We start from the raw sequence: 25096 nt of genomic DNA, 5'->3' as shown, positions 1-25096 counted from the left end.
GTGTTTTGTAAACACCTGTAAATTTTCTCTCTTAGTAAAAGATCTAAAGCAGTCCAAAGACGTAGGCATAATTGGCTGAACTCCGTTATCAATTTCGGGTATTATTTTTCCGCTTTTATTTTGTATTCTCACTAATCTGGTTATATGAAAATTACTCGTACTCGTTTATTTCCCAACATTTACATGTAATTAGACTAATTGGTGGTTGTTTGTTTTGTTTCTACTTTAAATATGACATTTGTATGTTGTTTAAACATCATTAGAATTGATGCAAATTCTTTAAATGGGTTGACAAAGAATAAAACAATGGTTGTGTAGTTGAAGAATTGAGAGCAACACTTGAAATGGTGATGGTCGATAATAGTAAACTCAAAGCCGAAAATAATGAGTTGAAGGAACTTATTGAACTTGATGAAGTTCGAAGGTTGAGGGCAATGGTAGAGAATCAAAAAGTGAAGATTAGAACCTATAAGATTGCCTTTTTTTTTTACTTCATGGATAATGTACAATTTGATAAAATGTGGTCTTTAGAGAGTATAAATTGTTAGATTTGATGATTCTAGAGTATATTGTAAGAACTTATTTTAGTAGTATGATTTAATTTTTGTAAGAACCTATATTTATTATTATGATTTAAGGCTAAGCATAATGTTTATTAGTATGAGGAAAATGTTTGTCAATGATATTTTATTTTTAAATATCAAATGTTGTTTATTTCAACCACCTTATGAGGAAAATATTGTTTATCGTAGATAGAAGCTGGTTAAAGACATTATTTATTTAAACAAGGTTTGAATGGGTCAAATTAACTACCTAACTTTTACTATGAGATAATAAAGGTGCCCAAAGTTTATATTTAACATCAATAAGGTGCCTAATGTTTAATGTAGGTCTCAATAAGGTGTCTATATTTGCTAACACATTTGTGGACAACATACAAATTATATCCCATTATGTAACACCTTTTTAACAATTCTAATTAACACTGACTCATATCATTCAAATCAACAATAATAAGCAAAACATGTCCCAAACTGTCTAATCATTCAAATCCACTGACTCATATCATACAAATCAACCATAACAAACAAAATATGTCCAAAACATGTTTTTCAAATGATAACAGTAGCAAACAAAATACCAATTAACACATTGACACATCATTCAAATGAGCCATAATAAACAAATCCTGTGCAAAACATGTCCTAAACATAGTAACTGCTGGCATTAGATTCAAAAACATGTCCTAAACAAAACAGTTGAATCACAACATATTGATCAAAGGTTTTCAAATGATAACAACAGTAAACAAAATACCAAACATAGCAGAATGATCAAAGTTTTTCTAAGGTAAATGTATGTAGGATTAGAATTTTTATGGGCATCTTTGGTCTTCCCTACGGAGGCTGAGCAACATTTGTTAAGTGTTGAGAATAAGCTACATTGGGTTGGGATGATGTTGCAGTGGGCTGGGAAAATGTTGTAGACACCTGGAAAGATGCAAAATCTTGTAGAAATATAGCAGTTGCTTGAGCCCCTACTGTGAGGTCGAGAAAGTAGGACCTGACTTGGTCTTCTAGGCTGTTAGAGTAAAAAAATATTAAAAATTTGAAAATCGATTCATTCATTTGTATACATGCCAAAATCTTGCATAATTGTTCTCCCTCTTGGCCTACCCAATCCATATTTAGGATTTGTTGTTTGATCGCCTTCAATTTCAATCTTTCATCAATATAACAAAAAAATATGAGTTACTATTTTAATGAATTTTCAATATATTAATAACATAAATTTTTTATCAATAACATAACACCACTTGAATTTGTTAAAATGAGTCAAAATGCATTGGTTGAGCAGATACTAATTGGACACTTTAACTCGCAACCTATCAATAACAAAATAAAAAATTTATGAGTCACTATTTCATAAAGTATACCTTAATAAATATACTAAAAAAACACTTTGAACTTACATTGGATTGGTTTTTATTTGGACAGTTTCTTATATTATGTCCCTTAAGGGGCTACATACACTGCAACTCATCATAAATCCTCGTTCTCTCCATTTTGTTCCACTGCAAACTTCACTGTCTTTTTTTTTCTTTTTTTTTCTTTGGTCTTCCAGATAAGTTTCTTTTTAATGGTGGGTTTATGCAGCCCATTCCAATGTCTTTCCAAAACCTTGAACTTGATATGGTGGACATAATAACACTATATAAATCATTGTACACATGCTTCTTGTATAAATGATATATATATAGTCTTCAACCATTTCCTCCTAAAAAAGATGACACACATAGGATGGGGACAAGGAATTCCAGTTAAGTCACATATCTTACAAGTGCATTTACGGCCTATAGGACCAACCAAAAATGTGTCTTCTTTACACATTACCTAATACCCTTCAACCCCACTCCAAATTACATGACAATATGCAGTATTATGTTTATATAATTCAATTTTTGTTTCAATTCTACGGCACAACTCACCAATCCAGCTATTTGATTTTTTTTTCTATTCAACTAGCCTATGTATGACATAATGCCTAATATCTTCAAACATTGATACAACATATTTAAACCTAGCCCCTATAGTTGCAGAATTAAATGCTTTAGAGAGATTGTTATCTATTGTATCACATTCTGATCTAGTACAGAAGAAAGTTTTGGACCATTGTTTTGGGTCTTTTGCCATAAGATCATCTAATGTTTTCTTCTTCAACTCACCAATTCGTGAAGCATTTGTATGAAAGTTACTTTCGTAGTAGCCTTGCAACATTTCCTAAACAACAACTATATGTTACCACCTTTATGTGATTTCTTCCAATTAGCATACATATGTCTTGCACATAATTTATGTTCCATATTTGGAAACACCACCTAAATTTCTTCAATCAATCTCTCCAATCAAAAAACAGTGTTAATTAGAGAATATTTATAATGATAAGAAAAAAATTGAATTAATGAATATTGATAATAAAAAAATAGTTTGAATCAAAGTGATTAAAATGTCATTACCTTCTGCATATCACTAATCAAAGTGAACTGGGTACCATCTCCCACGTTCAAATCAGTCTGAATTAATTTCAAAAACCAACCCCAAGTATTTCTACTTTCAACATCAACCAATGCCCAAGCTATATGGAACATTTGATTATTCTCATCTCTACCTATAACAAATAAGATTTCACCTTTGATTTTCCTTTTCAAGAAGCATTCATCCAAACAAATTATAGGTCTCAAACCTTTTTAAAGTCTTTCTGCATAGCACTAAATCATGCATAAAATCTCCTAAAAATCGGTTTACAAGCTTTAGTGAGATTCTCTACCATTAGCTCAAACGTTTTATTCGGATCAGCACTTCTCAATGCAAACACATAATCAAACAGCCAATTGAACTCCTCTACAACACTATCCCTTATCTTTTCTAAAGCCTATTTCCTAGCCTTCAAGCAACATCTCTTTCTTATCTCAACTTTTAACTCCTCTCTAGTAAGTTTTCGCATCTCTAACACCTTCATTTGTGGAAAAATTCTAAGCTTGTTTAAAAAGTATTTTCCAACCAACTTAAAAGTTATCCTTTTGTTCTTAAAGGTGGTTGAACATTTATGCTCACTAACATAAGTCTTGATCTTCAAACAACCATTGGATTTATCCTAGGAAGCAGGAATCACAAATGGGCAACCTTTTGTCTTACAAACAACCTTTATTTTCTATTTTTTTCTGAAACAAACCTAAAATCGAAATTATGTGATATTGCATACTCATGAAGGGCATTTTTTAATTGCTATCGGGATTTAAAAATCATTCATAGTTGAAATGAAATCTGGGTTTATCGATTGAAGGATCGAAAAACAACTTACCAGTCTTTTTGGAAATTGTTTGGCCATCTGAATTCATCTCATAACTACCAATATCAGAAGATTCTAGATAATCAATATCCTCTCCCTATCCTAACACATCTTCATTGGCTTCATTTCCTTCCAATACAACCTCAGGTCCGATGTCTTCTCTAGTGACAAACTTATCTTTGATTTTCTTTTTAACTAGCCTAAATTGATCTTTAATTGCATCTATCTCCCTCCTCCCTCCTCCTCCTCAGACAGTAAATGCCCTCATCTAACCATTCAGTCTCACTACTATCCTCATCAGTAACATTTATTTCATCATAAACGATCTCATCATCCTCTTCATAAGGCCCACTTTTAGCATTAGGCCCACAACCAACAATATCTTTGCCCTAAAGTCATTTTCTACAATAAGTTTTTTTTTAAAATAAACAAAAATGTAACAACACTACTTCAGTCATTACCAGAATCAATAAAAACATAACTGACAGTGAAATAGTTTACTTAATAATAATAAACTTACAGTGAAATAGTTTACTTAATAACATTACATAACCATGAAATAATTTACTATATAAACCTATTTGCATAACACTATGAAATGGTAAACCACATACTTTTTTCTACTACTATTATGACCAATGTTTTATTATATGGTCACAATATTTAACCAAAATCACATACTTTTCCTACAATTTTAAACAGAACATATGCTTTTTATAGTATTATCATGGTTTTCAGAACCGGACCGGTTAGCGAATCGGTTATGTTACCGGTTCACTGGTTCAACCGGTCGAACCGATCCGATCGGTCGGAAGAACCGGACGACGTCATAATTATTTAAAAAAATTAAATAAAAATACCAAAAATATTTAATAAAAATAATTATATCACAAGTCATATTCAAAGCAAGTCATAACATATAAGTTAAAAACCATAAAATCAAGTGAAACAAAATGATTCAAATTAACTACAACATAATTTAAGGTAAAACATATTAAATAATAAATATAATTTATAAGTATAATTAAAAAATAAATTTGGGGTTAAAAATCATAACAAATGATATTGTTTGGTTTAATTTTTTTTTAAAATAATCCCACATGGCTAAGAAACATAGAAGAGCATCCCAAAAGTCTAAAGAGTAAAAATATGAGAACAAAACAATCTCACATTACTAAGAAACATAGAAGCGCATCACAACTAACTTCTATAAATAATAGAGGTAATTTGGCATTCAAAATCATGGAGCCTTTTGGTGAGCATTGAGTGAACTATTCTTTCACTTCAATCAAGCACGAATTTTAGGCTTCAATCGAGCTTATAATTTTTTTTGAGTTCAAGCCTTTTTGAGTTCAAGTTTCAATATTATATTTCGAGTTTGAGTTGAACTTGATAATTTTTAGCTAGTGAGTTTGAGTTGAGTTGAGCTTACTTTTAAAGTTTTCAAGTTCGAGTCGAGCTCAGCAATACTCGAGTTCGACTTGGCTCATTTAACAAACGACGTTGTTTGGTTTAATTTTTTTTTTTAAACAAAAATCTCGGTTTTTAGCCGGTCCGGTTCGAACGGTTCATGGATTCTGGCCGGTTCACTAATAACAATTCAACCGGTTTAGATTAAACCGGACTAAACAATGATTTCCGGTTGAACCGAACGATCCGATCCGATTTTAAAACAGAGAGTATTATAACCAATGTCTTATCTCGTTTTAACCAATGTCTTATCTGCAACACAATTAAATATAAAAAAGTAGTTTACCAACAAATATCTTGGCAACAGCAGCATAATGCTTCCACTTTATGTGTAGACTCCACACAACAACACCAAAGGCTAAAGCATTAGATTTCAAAGCATTAGAATCCAATGTGGGTTAAAAACAAATAACTCGAGCAGTGTAAGTTTGACCTTTTCATGGTTTCAAAAATAGTTTGACATTTTCTCTGAAAAGTACTGGCTCGAATATTTGTCCTTTTGTTATATTAGGCTTTCGTCTTTTGCGAACTAAATCATGGGGGTTTGATTTAAAAATGTGGGTTTTCAATTTCATATGTAACATTAAATTCCAAATAGTTCTAGGTTTTCAATTTTTGAGGTAACCATAAACCCCAAATCTATTTAAGGTAGGTTAAAAACATAACGAAGTCAATCATAGAATATTAGGGTACTTACCATAAACGAAAATCGAGAATGATTTCAAGACGAACGAAGGAAAAACGAAGGGTTTCAGAAGAGATTGGTGAAGGAGGAGAGTTTCAGCAAAGTGGGTGAGGAAGAGAATGGGGAGGATGGATCGTGGTAAAATTTTTGATTTTTTACTTTTAGGTTAAATTAGTAGGATTAAAATATTATTATTAATATTTTTTTATTTTAATTTTAATATATTCGAAATTTACATAAAATGAAAAAAAAAATTAATCAGGGACACGTGTTAGCAAATGAATGGATAACTGTTGTTACATCTCAAACACCTAAAATACTAACGTTGGTAACTTAAAAACTCGGATTGACTAAAAATATATAGACACATATTTGGCACAAACAATAAACTTTCGGCACTTATTTGGACATTAAGTATTTTTTATAGTATTTTAGGTCTTTTTTTATTTAAATATTAATCAAATAAGATTTTCGTTATTCTCAAATTTTAGATTTAAATATTTAATGAACTATTTTTCTTTTAATATAAAACTTTACCTCTCAACATTGAATTTTAGCTTCGTCCCAGATTATGGTAATGTATATTACAACAAACAGAATACAAAAAGCATTGCATCCATGGAGTTATTATATTAAAACAGATATGGGATGATTTGTGCTCAACTCTAGAAGCTTAATTCCAGTAGTTCAAAGACTGACTTTACAAAGGACAAGACAATTTCTTACAAGTACGATCTGCAATAACTTGCATGCAGCAGACACGTTTGAAAAATTGGACGCGAACATTAATGGATGGGAACATCAAAGTCTTTTACGAGCTTCTATTACCAGAAAATGGAAATAAACGTGACAATTCTATGGCGACAAAACCTTACAAATTTCTTCTGCAATCTTGGAGAAAGAGGTTTGAAAATGCATCGCCTGTTGCTTAATCTTTAAATTAACAAAGTCAAAAAAATAAAAAATTACAGTTTTTGAGCCGTAATAATTGACGGACCAAACTGTTTTTTACTTGTATTGTGTGTGATTGATAGAAGAAAATGCAGCATCAGCGTGAAGACCAATAGCATGAGAAGTAATGGCGGACAAATGATTAAATTAAGAGGGTGATCAGTAACCTGGTCCTGCGTAAAGGCCTTTCTATTATCAGATCAAAGTCTAATTAAAAGTAGAATATTAACCTAACCTCTTTGTATCGTATGCGTCTTGTAAGTGTTCATTTACCTGAAAATATAGAAAATTAATATGAAAGAATCCACTTAATAATTTTAGTGATTAAAGATATTATTTTTTTTATTGTGGTTCAAAATCCGAATATCTACGTTTACAACGTATATATATTACAAATAATTACAAAAAAATTATATTACAAATATCTTATTCTATTAAAAATAAACAATGAAATGTTGGTTCGAGGTCTTATCAATGTCAGACGCATCAGCATTAACTTTAGTCACTTCACTGACTTACAAGGGAGAGAATAACGCACGCTTTTCTCTCCAATTATTTTTGTTTTAGGTACAGTATTTTGTCTTTTACATTTTGGAGCTGTCAAAACTACAGTGGAAAGAAGACTTTAAATGACAGTGACAAGAAAAACAAATACGTTTTGGTTCAATTAAAGAATACATCAAATATTATTTGATGGAATTAAAAGTAAGCCAACGAAAACAAAATAAATAAATAATTTTAACGAAAACTTATAATGTAAACAAATCAGCTGTATGACCTTAAGTGAAATATCTGGCAATTAGGAGCATATGAGCTCTTTTCTGCGGCACTACCGAATTTCTTGGCCGCTGCTTCATTTTCTTCTAAGCTAGTCTGAACAAAGTATCGTGCCCACCAAGTCGGGCTCCTCAGTTTAGCCTTCAAATATCAAGAAACCACTTTAGCATGTCACATTGAGTTAAGCTATGTAAAAAAAAACACTCCTTTTATTCGTTTATGTCGAGCTCCAAAATTACAGAAACAGAACATCAAAGAACTGGTCAGCAAGAAAACACAAGCTAAAAGTCTGAAACACACAACACCACTCATATCCAAGCAATGAAGACATCATGTCAAATATTTATTTCCCTAAAGATATACTGGGAATTTGTCTAGTTCATTGAAGTGCATTGTTTTCCAACTTACTATGGAAAATTCTACTTGACGACATTCATTTAAGAGGCCTATCCAACAGTACATAATAAAGATAGTAACGGCCACTTACCGCCCTTCCATATTTGGACACATCTGCAGCTTTAGCTTTCCGCTGACCTGGAAAACCTACATTTGTGACAATATTTAAAGTTCTTGGCATGTCAAAAGGCTCAGATTATATCTTTGTAACGAGATATAAGACAATAGCTTACATGCAATTTTTTTTTTCAAAACATAAGCAAGGCAATGACCAATGAAAAATAGAACATGGAGAAGAATCTGGTCATGATGACATCATACCGCTTGAAATGCAAGGAATGGGTAAAGATTGACAGTATATCTCAACAAAGAATCAATCACAAGTAGAAAAAATGCAAAATTTGAGACAGAGTCGGAAGAATCAAGTGCTTGAAATCACCAGCAAGCAAACAAGGATCATTATGGAATAGGCAAGCAGGTATGACCTGCAAGTTCAGGGATCAGAATAAAACTTAAGCTTCTTTTACCGGTAAATACTACGACTCCATCGGCCGATACTCGTGCAAAATCCGGAAGTGTCTTGTTGAGATATCTTGGAGACAAGTAATCTAATGCATCCGAAACAATTACAAGAGGGAATGACTTTGGCCTGTATGGAAGAGGAAATTTGATGTCAGCTACACGCACAATGCCATTACGCACTAGCCTTTTACAGTTAGCATCGGCATCCTCGATGTCATATGGTTCCACACCCCAAGCTTCAGTTTCCTCTTCTTTCAACAAATTTGCAACCACCGAACAGGAATCAGGACCAACATGCAAAACTTTCTGAATGCCACCACCATATGCTTTCTTCAGAATTGGTATCGCCCGTAGAACCTCATATGTGCAAGAAAAGTCGCCTGTAAACGAAGATCAAATCCTATCTTAAAACTGAAGTTAATTAGCTTATCTAATAGCGCATCGATGCCTCAGATGAAACATATCATTAAGATTCCACATCTGTAGACAGATCCTCACGCAGTTCACCGAAAATATGCATCAAAGCCCTTATTGTAAAGCACGACCGGTATCACATTGTTTAAGTGATTTTTTTTAAAAGAAGTTTTACCAATTTACCTTCAACTCTGGAAACAATGCTCTTTAAGCCGGATCCTGCAAGGGGAAAAATATTACAGATCAAGTTACAAACATAAGAACATTTAGTACATATTACATGATTAATCAATGCTAAATAAATTAACCTAATCAGAAAACCAAACCTGACCAATTTACCTTCAACTCTGGAAAACAATGCTTTAAGCCGGATCCTGCAAGGGGAAAAATATTACAGATCAAGTTACAAACATAAGAACATTTAGTACATATTACATGATTAATCAATGCTAAATAAATTAACCTAATCAGAAAACCAAACCTGATCCACTATGGAAATACGCAACAATAAGCAAAACGCCCTGAAAATTATTTATAATTAACAAAAAAGACAACTTGTAGAAACATAATTAGATTAAAAAAATTATAATTTAAGGGAAAAAAATACCAGGACAGTGAGAACAATGGAGAGAAATGGCGGAGAACGAGACTTGGAAAGCGAAAAGAGAGCAGCTCCGCTGCCGGCGTCGCCATAACGTCTAGAGGGATTCACTGGCCTCCTCGACATGCCTATAAATTTAGATTACAATTTTGTATGTTATTTCCCGTTCTTGCTGCAAAACTATTCTGATTCAAATAAAGAAAATCAATTTGCAGAAAAGTTAAATAATTTCATTATGATTAATTAAGTTAATTGCATTTTCTGATGTATAGATCCGTAAAACAATAATTAATTAGGAGTAATTTATTATTACCGAGAGATAAGAGACTGAAGGACACGTATATTTGTGCGGGAAGAGCCACAAAATCGGATCTCATTTTTAATTATAAAAAGGTGCGTCTGTTCTGGCGCGTGTTATCCCAATCCAACGGCTTTGATTCCTAAACGGGAAAATTAAGCATTATAGTCGGGCCCAGTATCAGCCTGATTTTGGCTCAACACAACACATTAGATGAATGACACGTGTACCATACTGCGAAGTTTATCAAGTTTCTGAACACTTTATCGGGTAGTAGATATAAAATCAGATACTACAACGCGGTAAAAAAAGGAAACTAATTTATGAACGAGAAAAATAACTGAAGAAATCCTGACTATACGATTAGGGTTTGGGATTGGAATTAAAATTGAATTGAAGCGAAGGGACTATTGAAAATTCGATAATTGGAAACTGAGGATTCGACAAAAATGGGAGGCAAAGATGCTGAGAGTGAGAAGAGTAAGGAACGGCAGTCTCCAAACAGAGTTTATAAAGGGCGAGAAGACGACCCAAAACTTTGGGGACTTTTCCTCTTTGGTTTAATTGGCGCCACCGCCACCACTGCCGCTGTAAGTTCTTCCATTTCCTCTTTTGGTGTTTCAACCGTTTAGTTAATCGATTTATTATTTTATCTTATGCTAAAATAAGATGTGGTTTTTGGGTTTTTTTGGCCTTAAATTTAATTTAAGAAGGTTACGTTTTTTCGTCTTCTTCTTCTTCTGGGGAATGGAAACAATTGATTTTGATAAAGTTTTTCTTGGTCTGAGCAGCTATTTGTTATAATTTCCCATTAATTGTAGTTGCAATTTGGCAGGTTTATCAGCTGAGGAGGTCTGTTGATTGGGTATTTACTCAGGTATACAAAAAAAAAGGATCTCTCACAGTTCAGCTATAGATTATTGCGTACTGCTATAGTTGATATGGTGGGTATTCTTGAGGGAAAATCTTTGCTTGTAATAGTTTGCCGTCAGTAACTTCATTGTTTTCTTAAAGGGAATGGTGGGAAGAATTTTTTTTCTTAGAAAGTTTCAGTTGTTTTTTAATGAGGATTGCTTTTGTAACCATAAATTGTTTTAAAGATGAATATTCAATTCTGTGGGTTATTTGAAATCAAAATTATTGCTTTGATACTTTGACAATTGCCATTATGTGTGAGTGCTGCGCTGTTGAACTGCCATATGGATCTATTGTGTCTGCTATCTCACAAATTAACATGATATCACAATCAAGTCTTTTGCAATATGAAAATTATCTTTATGCCTCAAAACAGTTGAATACAGCATTTCTTATTTCTCTTTTTGAATTCACGAATCTAATCATGTGTGTAATTGCATCATGAAAGTTAGCCAGGTCACAATCATCTCAGGGAAGAGGTTCTTTTCGAACATCCTTTCAGGAGGAAGCATGGAGAAGGTATAATCGTCGAATGCGAGAAGAATACGAGGAAGAAATGGAGAGAGTGGTAAGTTTTGGTTATGTTGGAACATTCTCTTTATCTTACTACCATATTACTTCCAATAGGTCTTGGAACATGGTTTCCAAAGTGTTAGTTTAGGTTGTTTTAAACTTTAGATTTTTATTGGCAGTTATATACAGAATAATGAAGGAATGATAAGCTGTAACATATAGAATTTGATGATGACAAAAACTTGTATCTTGGGAAAGTTTGAATCTTTGGGGAATATACCTGAACTTCATGTGGCTAGTTTTTTGCCGTGATTCTTGTGGAAGTTATCTGTAATGATTTTGTTTTTCTCTTTTTTGGTATAAATTGAAGTAGAGACCTAAAGAGAAACCTGCTACTGTTCAAACATTTACAAACACCAAAACTAATTATACATACCAAGAATTCGCCATTCTATACAAAGTTGGGAATTTACATTGTCAACCCTATTGATATTCTTCCTATGTAATCTTATCTGTACACTATCTTTAATCTTTTGCAAAATATCAACTACACTCTTCTCTATATTACAAAATTGTCTACTGTTTCTCTCCCCGAGATGGAGTGAATAAATGCATTCCATGCTAGTTTCAGTATTAGAGCAATAAGGGATTTTCCTTTCAGTCGGTTATAGCCCATTGCAGCACGTATTCCCAATTTCAACAGACCTGGTAATTCCACATAGCTGAAGAACACTTGGCAAACTATCCTTGAAAACGCACTTTCAAAGAACAAATGATTTATTGTTTCTGCCATTTCCCCACATAGCTTACAGACCTCTTCAACCTGCGTACCTCTAGCTAACAAATGCGACTGACAGCAAGCCTTGTGTAAATATCATTTTTTTTCCTTTTAACACCGATAGCCACACTCTATTTAGGCCTCCTATTACTCCTTAACATTCTATAACAGTTTCAAAAACAGAGGCACTGAGCATTTTGCAATGCACATACTGATTACCTTTTTCGTATACCATTTGGATATCAACTTATTGTTAATTAATTTTTGCTTCTTTTTGTAGGAGCGAATAAGGCGCATGCAAAGTGTGTTTTAACAGGGAGCGAAATAAGTACAAAAGGAGCTATGAGAGCTGGAGGGAGTATGGCCCTGGTGCTTATCATCAGCACTTCCAGCAAGATGACTGGTATTGGAAGGCTGAAGCACAATATAGAGATCAAAGAACCAACTTCGGGCAACCCCAAAGAGATAGTGTGAGCTATCCGTTATCACATCACTACTCGGTTTTAGGTCTTGACAGGTAATGCTGCTGTAACATAGGGTTTATAAATGCCTTTCCACCCTATCATTGTCAGGATAGCCAAGAGCTCAACTGGGTATTCAGCCATAATATTTGACATTTCTGGACTTCCTTTTCTCCACAGGTGCAGAACACATCCATATACAGAAGATGAAATTAAGGTATACTGAGTTATATATTTATAATGCTTTTACATTGCTTCTTTTGTTTTGAGATATAATATCCATTCCATTTTTAGAATCTGGCTTCATTTTGATATGATAATTATGCTTTTCTATACCGTGTGACACTTAAGGTAAATCGTTATCAAAAGTTGACTTGCTATAACTTTATTGACTGTAAAAACGGCTCAGTCTGTTTCATCGCACTTTTTGCAACCAATATCATTTTCCAGAAGATGAAATGCTCTTGCAAAATCATTGTTGTAAATACTATTCATTGCAAAGTTTGCTGGTAGTGCCATTGTCATCTATACTTGTACAGTTGGTTAGCTTTTAGCGTTTTTTGTTTTTTTTTAATGTGTGTGTGTGTGTATGTTTAATTGAGTGAAATCAATCAGTGAACTTAATTGAAAAACCGGGATTATTATCGATTCTTGTCATTATGGGTTCATGTTACGCCAGTGTTGTTGCACTGAGATTACATTATCTGTCTGCAGACTGCGTTCAGAACCAAAGCAAAACAATTCCACCCAGATCAGAATCAGGATAATAAAGGTGACATGTGACGGACAGTTATTACTAAAACCTTGTAAATTTTAACAGCGTTGATTTGGTTTTTTTCATTTGATGTTTATATTCCCGGGACCTTGTGTTATATATTTCAGAAGCTGCGGAGGCAAAATTTAAAGAGGTAATGACCTCCTACGAGGCTATAAAGCAAGAAAGGAAGAACATGGTAAGGGTATAAATAAAAACAAACTTGTTTATTTCTCTGGAGGTGCTGGAAATGAAGTTCAAGAATAGGGGATGTGAAATATTCAAAGCCTCGTACCTCGCCTTCATTGTTGAACCTTTTTGTTAACTGAGGTTGTATTTATTGTAGTCATTTAGTAAGAGATGAATAATTTGATTGAAAAACACAAAGTATATACAAAGTTAAATCTCAAAGTTTTTTAAGAAATAGCATGTATTCTCATTAAAATGCCTTGTTCTTGTTATGATCTTGTTTATTTCACAGTAATGGTATCATTTCCAATAATAGATCTGTCTAGAACACACCACCAGGCTTAGATAATCAAAGCAAGCTTCCTCCCTCTCTTGAGCAATGAATATGAGTAACATAGCAAATAAAAAATTTGACAGTAAAATAATTATAAATAGAAAGGATTACAATTGTTTAATACCAAAAGAGCCAAATCCCAAGCCTGCCTTATTCCACTCTCTACACCTCTCTCTTGGTTTCAACGGGACACAAAATAATAAGTTGTGATAGTTTGATTCCACTGGCACACCATTTGTTAGTTTAACTTTGTTGACTGGTGCTTTCTTTTTCCTCTTTCCTTTAAATTATTTATAGAAATTCCTCATTTTCCTTTATGCAAGTCTTCCAATGAATATGGGAATTTGAAGCATCGATATTGAATTTTATTAAAAATATCATAATTAAAAATAAATGATGCTCTTTATATTGAATTTTATTTAAAGTAAAATAAAAAGGTCAAAACGGTTGAACGTGTTTAGGTTTTATTGAATTGTTCTTCCACCGACAATTGTGACATCCAAAAAATAATAAACATTGTCTGAATGAAATTTTTTAAAGTGAACCGTTACTTTTTATTATTATTGTTAATGTTGTCTGAATTGTTCCTCACGATTATATATATTAAAGTGTAATTTTAGTTATAAGAGAGAATTTATTTTTTGAGATGATTTAAATTTAAGCAATATCAGTATTAATTGTAAAATATACGTAATTTTTTTAAATTAATGTAAAATATATATATTATCATAAGATTATATAAGAATGAATTAAAAAAATAAAAACTATTAAATAGAAAATATAGTACAATATTTAATAAGTAATAATAAAAAATACATATACATAAAATCATTGATGTATTTAGTTTTTAGTCTCAAATCTAATCTATATATAAATAATTATAGACACAAAATTTGATAACTTCTTTGAAAGTATTTATTCAATTCTTAAAATTGATTTTAAACATCTTTATTATTCCACACAAAAGTAAAATATATTTTTTAAAATAATCTTTTCTAAAAATTCAAAAATAACTTAAAAATTATAAGAACTGAGAATATGACTTTGAACTTTCTCGAGCTAGGCCAATGATTTGTTTTTGGTCAATTAGCTCGGCTTACGTTTTCGTGTGTAATCATTACTCATAGATATAATATTTTTTTTCTTCCTCTTTTTGCTTAAAAAAAACATGCGAAAGTTTCGTAGAAAGACAATAGGAGGTTACCATTTTTATACTTGAAGAAAATGAATATCTCTCGGTTCCCGTCCACCGTTACAGGCAGTAGCGGATCTGAAATTAAAAATAGGGTCTAAAATTTTAATACCTTATTTTAAAAATAATTTAGATATGTAATTTTTTTAATTCTTATTAATAAATTAAATTAAATTTAATACTTTTCTCAAATTAAACTACCCCTGGTTACGGGTTGCTCCAGTAGGATAATATATAAGATTTCTTTAATAAAGTTAAAAATTTAAATTTTAATGTTTACGAATGGAGTAAATTAAGTTAGAAGGATTACCCTCACCTCTCCAATACCCGATCTGAATTAGTTGGTCAATAAATCGAATATCAATAATTAATTCAAAGAAAATTTAAACAAGATAAAATTTTATTTTTTATTTAAAAATATTATTAAAATTAAATTATAGTTTTAATATTTTTTTTACTATTTTATAGTGTGTTTATTTTATAATTCAAAATTTCTTATTAAGTTATAATTAAATGACTAATAAATTATGGGTAAACTAGATGTTTACACTTTTGTTCTATTTTTGGTCATCTAACTATTTTTTGTTTTAAAATTATACTTAATACTACGTTCTTGTTATTTGCTATAAAAAAATTAACGATTATATTGATGTGTCACTGTAAGTTAATATCACATCATCGTTGATTTTTTTTTAAATATTACATCAACAATTATGTTAAAAATTAATTAAAAAAATAATTAAAATTTTTATCTATTTTCATAAAATATATATTGCATTGTAATATGTTTTCTTAATAAAATTATTTTTTATTTTTTATAATTTAAATTGAGATATTTTATATATTGGATCTTTAAAATTTTAAATATAATTTATATTTATGTTTTTAGTTTATAATATCATATATAAAGTATTTTTTTTTATCTTTTTAAAAAATTTATCTTGACAGAAATGCTAAACACTTTCCTTACCACACTATTGTTTCTTCCCATGGTTTATGATGTTATAGTAATTTTTATGGGAAGACTATAATAGGTTGAAGGGATTCTAACTCTCTAAATTTTAAAATATTAAAAACTATTTTATTATTTTCTTAAATTTTTAATTTAAGTTATATACAATTTTCATTATTTTTACCCAAAAAAAAGTTAGATTTATATTTTCTCAAAAAATAAATTAAATCTTTTAAAAATTTACTTAAAATTCCAAATTTTTATTAGAAAATTGAATACAACCTCAAATTGTGTTGTAAAGATTTGCCACTGAAGATTCATTTGTTATTATAAATATTAATCGGTTTCCTAATCGTTGCCTTTCTATTTTGTGTTTAAAAATCTTTATGTGGTATGTTCTGTTGTGTCCGATTTGGAATTTGTGATATTGACACTTTGACAGGCACCGTGCTGTCGTGTTTCTGTCTTAAAATTTTAAAAGAAAATAAAAAGAGCGATGTCTGAATTGTTATAAAATAAAAATCAAAGACGTGTTGAGCTGTTGCCATCTTCCCCCCCCCCCCCTTCCCTCTTTCCTTTTTCTCTTAAATTTTTTTGGGTTTTTTAAAGCCACCTCCTTTTGCAAGCTGTAAGCATCTAATTGAGCGAGAAAGAGCTCTTTGGAACTTCCTTAATTCCCCCTCCCCAGTTCTGAACTGAGAAGCACAGGCTTCTTTCTCTCTCTGACACTTCTCGGCTCCTCTTCAAAAACCCGTTTTTCTTCTTCTTTAAGTTCTGTTCGATATTTATAGAAAGACGAATTTGGTTGCTTCAACCACAACTCCGTTTCCTTCTCCTATTATTCGATAGTGTTGTTCTGCTTTTAGCTGTTTTTTTTTTCTCCCTCGTTTTTTATTTTGTGACCCCCCTAAAGATCGAACCAAACAGCAAAGTTCCAACCTTTAGAAAAACCCAACAATGGCGTTGTCCTTTGATTTCTGGGCAAAAGGCAGCCATAAAGGAACCCCCGTGGTTGTCAAAATGGAAAACCCAAACTGGTCAATTGACGAGGTCGAGGCTCTATCCGACGACGATTTTCTCATTGGCAACACTCCAACCGGTCCTCGAGATAAAGCGCGTAACAAGAACGCCAAGCAACTCACTTGGGTTCTCCTCTTAAAAGCCCACCGCGCTGCGGGTTGCTTAACCTCCATTGCCTCAACATTCGTCTCCCTCGGTTCCCTCATCCGTCGCCGAGTCGCTTCCGGACGAACCGACGCTGACAACACTTCCTCTAACGAAAACAGAACCGTTAAAACCAGGTTATATAACTGCATCAAAGTGTTCCTTTGGTTGTCCTTACTGTTACTCGGTTTCGAGATTGCGGCGTATTTTAAAGGCTGGCATTTTGGTGCCCCAAAGCTTCAATTGCAGTACGTTTTTACTTCGCCCTATGGTGTTAGAGACTTGTTCGGTTTGTTATACTCTCGCTGGGTTCTGGTTCGGGTGGAGTACCTGGCTCCCCCTCTTCAGTTCCTCGCCAATGTCTGCATTGTTCTCTTCCTTATCCAAAGCTTGGATAGGTTAATCCTCTGTTTGGGTTGCTTTTGGATCCGTTTCAAAAAAATCAAGCCAATTCCCAAACAAGGCGCTGTTGCAGATCTTGAATCTGGGGAAAGTGGTTTCTTCCCAATGGTTCTCGTTCAGATTCCCATGTGTAACGAAAGAGAGGTAAAACAAGAAGGAAAAACCAAACATTTTCATCATTTAAAAAGAACCCCATTTGTAGTTATGGTTTAATTTTAACATATTTTTTAAATTTGCAGGTTTACCAACAATCAATCGCTGCAGTTTGTAATTTGGACTGGCCAAAATCCAAAATTTTGATTCAAGTTTTGGATGATTCTGACGATCCAACAACTCAGCTACTTATTAAAGACGAGGTGCACAAATGGCAACAAGAAGGTGCCAACATTGTATATCGGCACCGTATCATCAGAGATGGCTATAAAGCTGGTAATCTCAAGTCCGCCATGGGTTGCAGTTATGTCAAAGACTGTGAATTTGTTGCCATTTTCGATGCTGATTTCCAGCCCACCCCTGATTTTCTTAAACGAACTGTTCCCCACTTTAAGGTAACTAAATTAACTTCTTATGCTTTTAGGTTCAATTGAGTGAATTCAAGCACACTTTAGCTTGTTTAGGGTTTGTTGAACTGAAATTCTGTCTTGGTTGTATTCTTACAGGATAATGAGGATGTAGCGTTGGTTCAGGCTAGGTGGTCATTTGTGAATAAGGATGAGAACTTACTAACAAGATTGCAAAACATAAATTTAGCCTTTCACTTTGAGGTAGAGCAACAAGTGAATGGTATTTTCATTAATTTCTTTGGGTTTAATGGGACTGCTGGAGTTTGGAGGATTAAGGCTTTGGAGGATTCCGGTGGGTGGTTGGAGAGGACAACGGTCGAGGACATGGATATAGCTGTCCGAGCTCATCTTCACGGATGGAAGTTCGTTTTTCTCAATGATGTGGAGGTATAGCTCGAGCTTAATGTGTAATATTGCAAGTTGAATTTAGCAACCATTAACGTTCTTAGAATTGAATGTTTGTATCTATTATCTGTTTACCAGTGTCAGTGTGAGCTTCCTGAATCTTACGAAGCTTATAGGAAACAACAGCACAGATGGCATTCTGGACCTATGCAGTTATTTCGCCTCTGTTTTCCGGATATTATCCGTGCTAAGGTGAATAATTTTTTTAAAGCTCACTTCAATTCACCATCCAATGTCTATTTTGTTGAATTTTGATTCCTATGTTTGTTGTTTTCTGTAATTCGATTGATGCAGATAAGTGTATGGAAGAAATTCAACTTGATCTTTCTGTTCTTTCTGCTTCGAAAACTGGTGCTACCATTTTATTCGTTCACTCTATTCTGCATAATTCTCCCAATGACCATGTTCGTTCCAGAGGCTGAGCTTCCAGCATGGGTTGTCTGTTACATCCCTGCTACAATGTCATTCCTCAACATCCTTCCAGCCCTGAAGTCTTTCCCGTTCATTGTTCCTTACCTTCTTTTCGAGAATACCATGTCAGTGACCAAGTTCAATGCTATGATATCCGGTCTTTTCCAACTTGGCAGTGCATATGAGTGGGTTGTTACCAAAAAATCTGGCCGATCCTCGGAGGGTGATCTTGTTTCCTTGGTTGAGAAGAAGCCAAAACACAACCGGGTTGGATCAGAACCCAATCTTGAGGAAATGAAAGCAGAACTCATGCAAGAACAAGAGCACAAGGCTAAGAAAAAGAAGCATAATAGGATATATACAAAGGAGCTTGCTCTGGCGTTCCTTCTTCTAACGGCTTCAGCTAGGAGCCTTCTGTCTGCACAGGGTATCCATTTCTATTTCTTGCTGTTTCAAGGGATATCCTTCCTTCTGGTCGGTCTCGACTTGATCGGTGAGCAGGTTCTGTGACAGATTAGGGCTTTTGTAGGAAGATGTGGTTGATATAAATTCAGGCAATGCCGGCAGCGGCGGACATTGAATCCGGTAAATGATCTTCTACCCTCTAGATTATGGCTCCATTTCCACCCACAGTATAAAAGATAAAATGGCAGAATAGCCTCCATTTTGAACATAGACACACTTGAAATTTGTGATACTGTTCGTTCAATGTATGTAGCAAGGTTTTCGATTCTTTTGTTTTTATGGCAATTCTTTTGTAAGGAAAAAAAGATGTTCAAACTTGAAACAGGAATTTACAGTTTCAATGCGATCGCTTTGATCAACATTTGTAGTTTACCAAATCCAGGGGAAGTGAAAGGAAACTTCGTGATATCTTTACCTTTATTGCTTGTCTCTCATGTTTGGACAACCATCACTTTTACCCTTCTCAAAAATCTTCCCCCTGATTTCATGAACTACCTTCCAAATCATGTATGGATAAGAAACCTTACATCGGTTCATGTCATAAATGTAATGTTTTAAAACCATGCTAAGTATTCGGAAAAAGAGCTTTTTCATTTTCTGGAAGTATTGATGTTGCTATTAACAGACGAAGCGTGACAGTTAAAAATATAGATTGAAAACATTATCCAGGAATTGAATACTCCTACCCTACCAATAAACAAATTTATAAAATTAAGTACGTCATTGGTTAGCTGGGCACAGCACATGGGGGTCTGTATTCCATTCTTGGGCAGTGGGGCCGTTAGCCCATCATCAAAGCTGGCTCACCGAATTTATGAATGTGAAGCAGCTGGACCACACTGGATATGGACCCATCAGCTGCATAAATTTATCCCCCACAAGGAAATTTTCACTAGAAAAATGATGTCATCGGAGAAAGAGCAGTGAAACACGTGTTTCCAAGGAGGATCGATGATCGTTTGGTGGTGTAGTCGAGAAACGTCTGTTTTGAGAATGTTTTTCCTTTTAAAAACAGGTTTTAATTTTACAATTTTTGCAGTCAAAATGACAGACAGGTTGGTTGAAATATTGAATTCCATGGTACAGAAATGAAACAGCCGCACACGTGAATTTGATGAGTGGCATGTTGACGTGGCTTAATTTAATATATCGGTTTCCTGGAATAAAAAAAAATTAATATATTGGTTTCCGGTGTCACTTTCCTTTCTATTCCGTCTACTTCCAATATCATTTGTGTTTTTTAATTCCAATTTTCATTTCAAAGAGATGTAACCAGAATAATTTATATTGTAAATTTTTCCTTCTTTTTCGTACGACAAGGAAAAATAAAAATACAAGCTTCTTCACATAAATTTGCAGGCTTTGGCAAAGCTTCACACCCTCTACACTAAATATATTTTTCTTCAGCCTAAAACTCTTACACAATTCATAAAAATGGATGAAAGAAACAATTACACAAAAAAAGTTGTGCAATTACAAAAACTCTAAAATTATATATTATTTAATGACCTTTGATCACATCTATAATTATCTTTATTAACTTTTTTATTCCATGAATATCTCCAACTCATATATGAAAACTAAATATTGCAATAATTTTATTAACTTTCAAGTTTTTTAGGATTCTTCAATTATTATCTTCATATATATTGTTTTTAAAAAATCCAATCATTTATAACATAATCCTATAAAGAAATCGTATATTAAATATAATAAAAAATATCAATAATATGATTCAAAGTTGTAGTCTAATGTCTAAATCAGTACTTAACTCCAAACATGGGTGAATAAAAAATAAACTTACACATTTTTGCATCAACAAGGGTAATGTAAAATTACGACTACTAAACACCATGAAAATGTTTGGTGTGGTGAAAAATAATCACTTCTCTAAGATATTTAATTGTTTGGTGTGGTGAAAAATAATTACTTCAACTTAATCATGTGTTTTGCTAACGATTTATTGATGTTCACCATGAGAACTTATGAATGTGTAGCTATTAGTAGCATCCTGAAGTATTTTCATAACGTTTCTGGAATTCAAATGCATTGTTCAAAAACTGTGCTTTGCAGCACTGGTATTTGTCAAACAAAGCTTGAACTTTATTGTTGAGGCTACTAGTATTTAATTGGGTCAATTTCTAATTAGGTATCTCGGTTGACAGGATTTCAAGGAGAATACAAAGCTGGATGGTCAAATGTATTTCATTTGCTAGAAGGATCCAGCTAATTCAGTGTGTTCTCTTTAATATCCAAGATGTGATGTAGCTCAAGTTCATCAATGGCTTATGAAACTCGGACAGCAGAGATATTGTATTGAATATTCATGCAGAAATATATGAAATGAAGAAGCCATTTAAACTTTGAACCCTGGAATGACAAAGTAAGCCCAATATTTGGGAAAAGGAAGTGGCCCTGGAGAAAAAAATCCAGAATAGGCTTAAAAACAAGGTTATTTACCCAGCAAAAGAATGTGCCCAGAAGAACCTAATGGCGGAGGGTTTTGGTGTTACAAGATAAATGGATCCACAGGAGGTTGAAAAGAATCTGTGTGATTTTATGGAGTACGGACCTGGAACCGGAAGGATTGGATTGCATGGGAGCAGAGTCAAAAGAAAAGACAAACTTAGAGACAAGGCTCAAGGCAGTTACGGCGGTGCGTGAGAGAGACGACGTAGCAACGCCACTTGCTTTCAACCCACCTGCACACAATTAATATTTCTGAGCTATTACAAAACCACACCAGGGATCACGAGGATGAAAAAATATATATAATACTGGATGGTACCAAAGTTGGACCAAAGATCCTCACTTTAGATTGGGGACGTTGACAACTCCAAACCTTAATTTCCTTAATAAAAAAATAGATATTTGAGTAGGGAACTGATGTATAGATATGATCTGCGACTGTGCAGCCGGGCTATGCTGCTACCCTAGTGCCTGCCTACCTGAACAAACCGTCACTTCATATCTTGTTCCGTTGGACGCATTTCTTTCATTTTTCAGTCTCGGTCGATTTGAATTAGATATATATTTAGCATTTGATTAATAAGTAAACTACTCTTACTGCCTCAGCTGTAATTGCCAAATAAAGGGATGCATTTGCAACGTTAAAAAGGGTAAGGGGCCACAGCCTGGTGCTCTTAACTTACATGGTATACCGAAGATACAAAGGGAACTGTGAAACAAGAGACAAAAATTTAGTGATGAACCAAAACGAGAGACAAGTGATTGCAATGAATGAGGAGGATGGGCAACAGATGTAGCAGTAAATGCCAGGTTATGAGAAGGAATCATGCCTATTAAACGGGGACCTACGCCTACTCCTTTTATCATGCAATTTAAACACCCAGATGTCAAAACTAGAAATGAAATTCAGAAACCTGGAGAATGAAAAACATTAGAAAAGTAGGAAGAAACTGTTTCAAATTTGTTTTGTAGTCTTGTAGATGAATTTTGTCTCAAAATGTCCATCCAGTTTCAAATGAAAAATCTGGAAATGTAGGAGAAGTCCTAATCAGAGGCAGGCAGGCAGAAGGGCAACACTCCTTCACTAGGGACATCACCTATCCTTTCCCTTTCAATGTATCTTAGTTTTAAAAAGTAAATGCACAGAGGCGCAAAGGATCTTTGGAATCTAGGTGGAAAGTGCAGGATGAAGATGTCTTTTGCATAACATATTATAATATTCAATATTAATTAATTACTACTATTTAAAATAATATTAAAGTATTTAATATTAATAACATAATCATATTATAGTTGTTCAAAATAATATAAATTAAATTCAATAAATATAGATAAAAGATAATATATTAAATATTAATAATTCACTGCTGTACTGTATAATTTGAAAAAGATAATGTAATAAATATCAGATTGGGAAAAGAAGATACATTAATGTTATTATCTATTGTTGTACTTGCATTATTTGGGAAAAGATTATGCATTAAATATTTGATAATTCACTCTATTTGGCTATAATATATAGTCGGCTGATGTAGATCTCCTTTGTTTTTTTGTTTTTTTCATTTAGAGAAAATTGGTAGTTAAAACTTAGTGTGAGTGTGCGACGGAGAAGAAGATGATCTGGTGGTTTACAGTCGGCGACTGGCAACATGCAACGGCGGCATGGTTGCTGCGCTGTGGTGATGGGGGAGGCAGGGGACTGGCTTTTTTAAGGAATTTTACCCCTCCCCGAAAGGCGTAGAAGCACCTACGACTGGGTTTTTTCTGGAAAAGCGTACCCGTCGTTCACCGCCTCGTCTGTACCGCCGGAGGCGATTTTCCGATGCACACCTGCGCCTAAGCGCGCACTTTAAAACTAAGCAATGTGTTGTACACATCCAGGAATTGGGTCACTTTCGCCGTTTTCTTGTATAAATCTGCACAAATTTTATTTCATAAATAATGTTTTTAAGGCTAGATCAATGTCAGTCCAGTATTCTACCAATTAATTACATAGTTATTGACAAATTACAAAGATATTAATAATTCCAACTATATAAATTTTATAAAATTATGATACCCCTGTCACATCCGTAATTAAACAAAAACAATATAATGACGCAAAAAATCCAGTTGATGCAAACAAAAACGCCGCAAAAACATTGCTAATACAAACTGCTAATACAAACGTCGTTATAAATCTTTATCTAAATCCGCTACTATATATTAGGATATTATGACGTTTATCTAAAAACACCACTATATATAAAAAATTAATAGCATATTCTCTAAAATAGCTGCTTAAACTGCGCTACAAATATATTTTATTGTAATGTTTCAATTTTCAACAATTAATTGCTCACTTATTTACCAAATCGGGTGACTTATGAAGTTGGGGCCCTTCAAATTTTGGGACCATTAGTTGTCTATCTCGGTATATATAAAAACATTTAAAAAAAAAATAAGTTTGGACCATTCAAAATTATGTGACAAAGTGATACTCCAATTGTCCTTTGTTTGAATGCAAACAATTGGGTATATTAACCAGAGGCTGAAAGATTATAAAAACATGTTTATAACCCAAATGTATTTGTGCCTTTAGCTACATTTATTCCTCCAAGAGTACCACTCCAGCAGCGAAATCACTGTTGGTTTCACCTTGTTAATTAAATAGCATGACCAAGATTATGAACCAAAGGATTCAACAATGTACACCCAAATCTTCTTTTCAAATATTGTTCGTTTAAAGAAAATTTCGGTGGAATATTTGATATATCTAACACCAACAAATATAATCTGTAAATGACTTATGGTACAATAAAACTCAATTACTTGGCCAAAAAAGAAAAAGAATGGTGGAAACCGGCTATTTTGCCGGAATAATGCATACGGGGAGGTTTAATTCCCCAAATAATGCACTTTAATTATTATTTCCCCAAATGGGGTGATTGCTATAGGAAATATGGAAAGCTCGGCGTCTTTAGGCTGTCGTCGTCTTCAACTTGGATATCCCGGCGTCTTCAGCAGATGTGGAAGCGTGGGAGTTGTGCATGTATGATTGATCTCTCGGCGTCTTCAGTTGGATTCTTCATAGGAACTCTCGGCGTCTTCAGTGCTGTGCATGGGACTGGACTTGAGAATCACGGGTTCTGCAAGGAGAGAGCACAGGTTCTGCAAGGAGAAAGCA

The 25096-nt window shown here is 33.4% G+C and overlaps 2 protein-coding genes and 1 pseudogene across 2 annotated transcripts; 2 read left to right on the top strand and 1 right to left on the bottom strand.

Moving 5' to 3' along the window:
- Positions 1 to 7720: 7720 nt before the first annotated feature.
- LOC120190935 (probable pectin methylesterase CGR2) lies at positions 7721 to 9855 on the bottom strand. Its single transcript, XM_039193948.1, has 6 exons — positions 9672 to 9855; positions 9546 to 9585; positions 9248 to 9283; positions 8656 to 9030; positions 8220 to 8275; positions 7721 to 7873 (listed from the first exon to the last, which is right to left on the bottom strand). Exons 1-6 carry the CDS (start codon positions 9789 to 9791, stop codon positions 7721 to 7723), a joined length of 780 nt encoding a protein of 259 aa, XP_039049879.1. The 5' UTR covers positions 9792 to 9855.
- Positions 9856 to 10280: 425 nt separating this feature from the next.
- LOC120191036 lies at positions 10281 to 13599 on the top strand (annotated as a pseudogene).
- A 3247-nt stretch (positions 13600 to 16846) lies between these two features.
- LOC120191035 (probable xyloglucan glycosyltransferase 12) lies at positions 16847 to 19803 on the top strand. Its single transcript, XM_039194036.1, has 5 exons — positions 16847 to 17761; positions 17857 to 18165; positions 18277 to 18567; positions 18664 to 18777; positions 18880 to 19803. The coding sequence occupies exons 1-5, from the start codon at positions 17009 to 17011 to the stop codon at positions 19504 to 19506; spliced, it is 2094 nt and encodes a 697-aa protein (XP_039049967.1). The 5' UTR covers positions 16847 to 17008; the 3' UTR covers positions 19507 to 19803.
- The last annotated feature ends 5293 nt before the right edge of the window (positions 19804 to 25096 follow it).

Source organism: Hibiscus syriacus, unplaced genomic scaffold (genome assembly GCF_006381635.1).
Source record: "Hibiscus syriacus cultivar Baekdansim isolate YM2019G1 unplaced genomic scaffold, ASM638163v2 tig00116964_pilon, whole genome shotgun sequence".
Taxonomy (NCBI): Eukaryota; Viridiplantae; Streptophyta; class Magnoliopsida; order Malvales; family Malvaceae; genus Hibiscus; species Hibiscus syriacus.
This window is presented reverse-complemented; position numbering and strand designations above follow the sequence as displayed.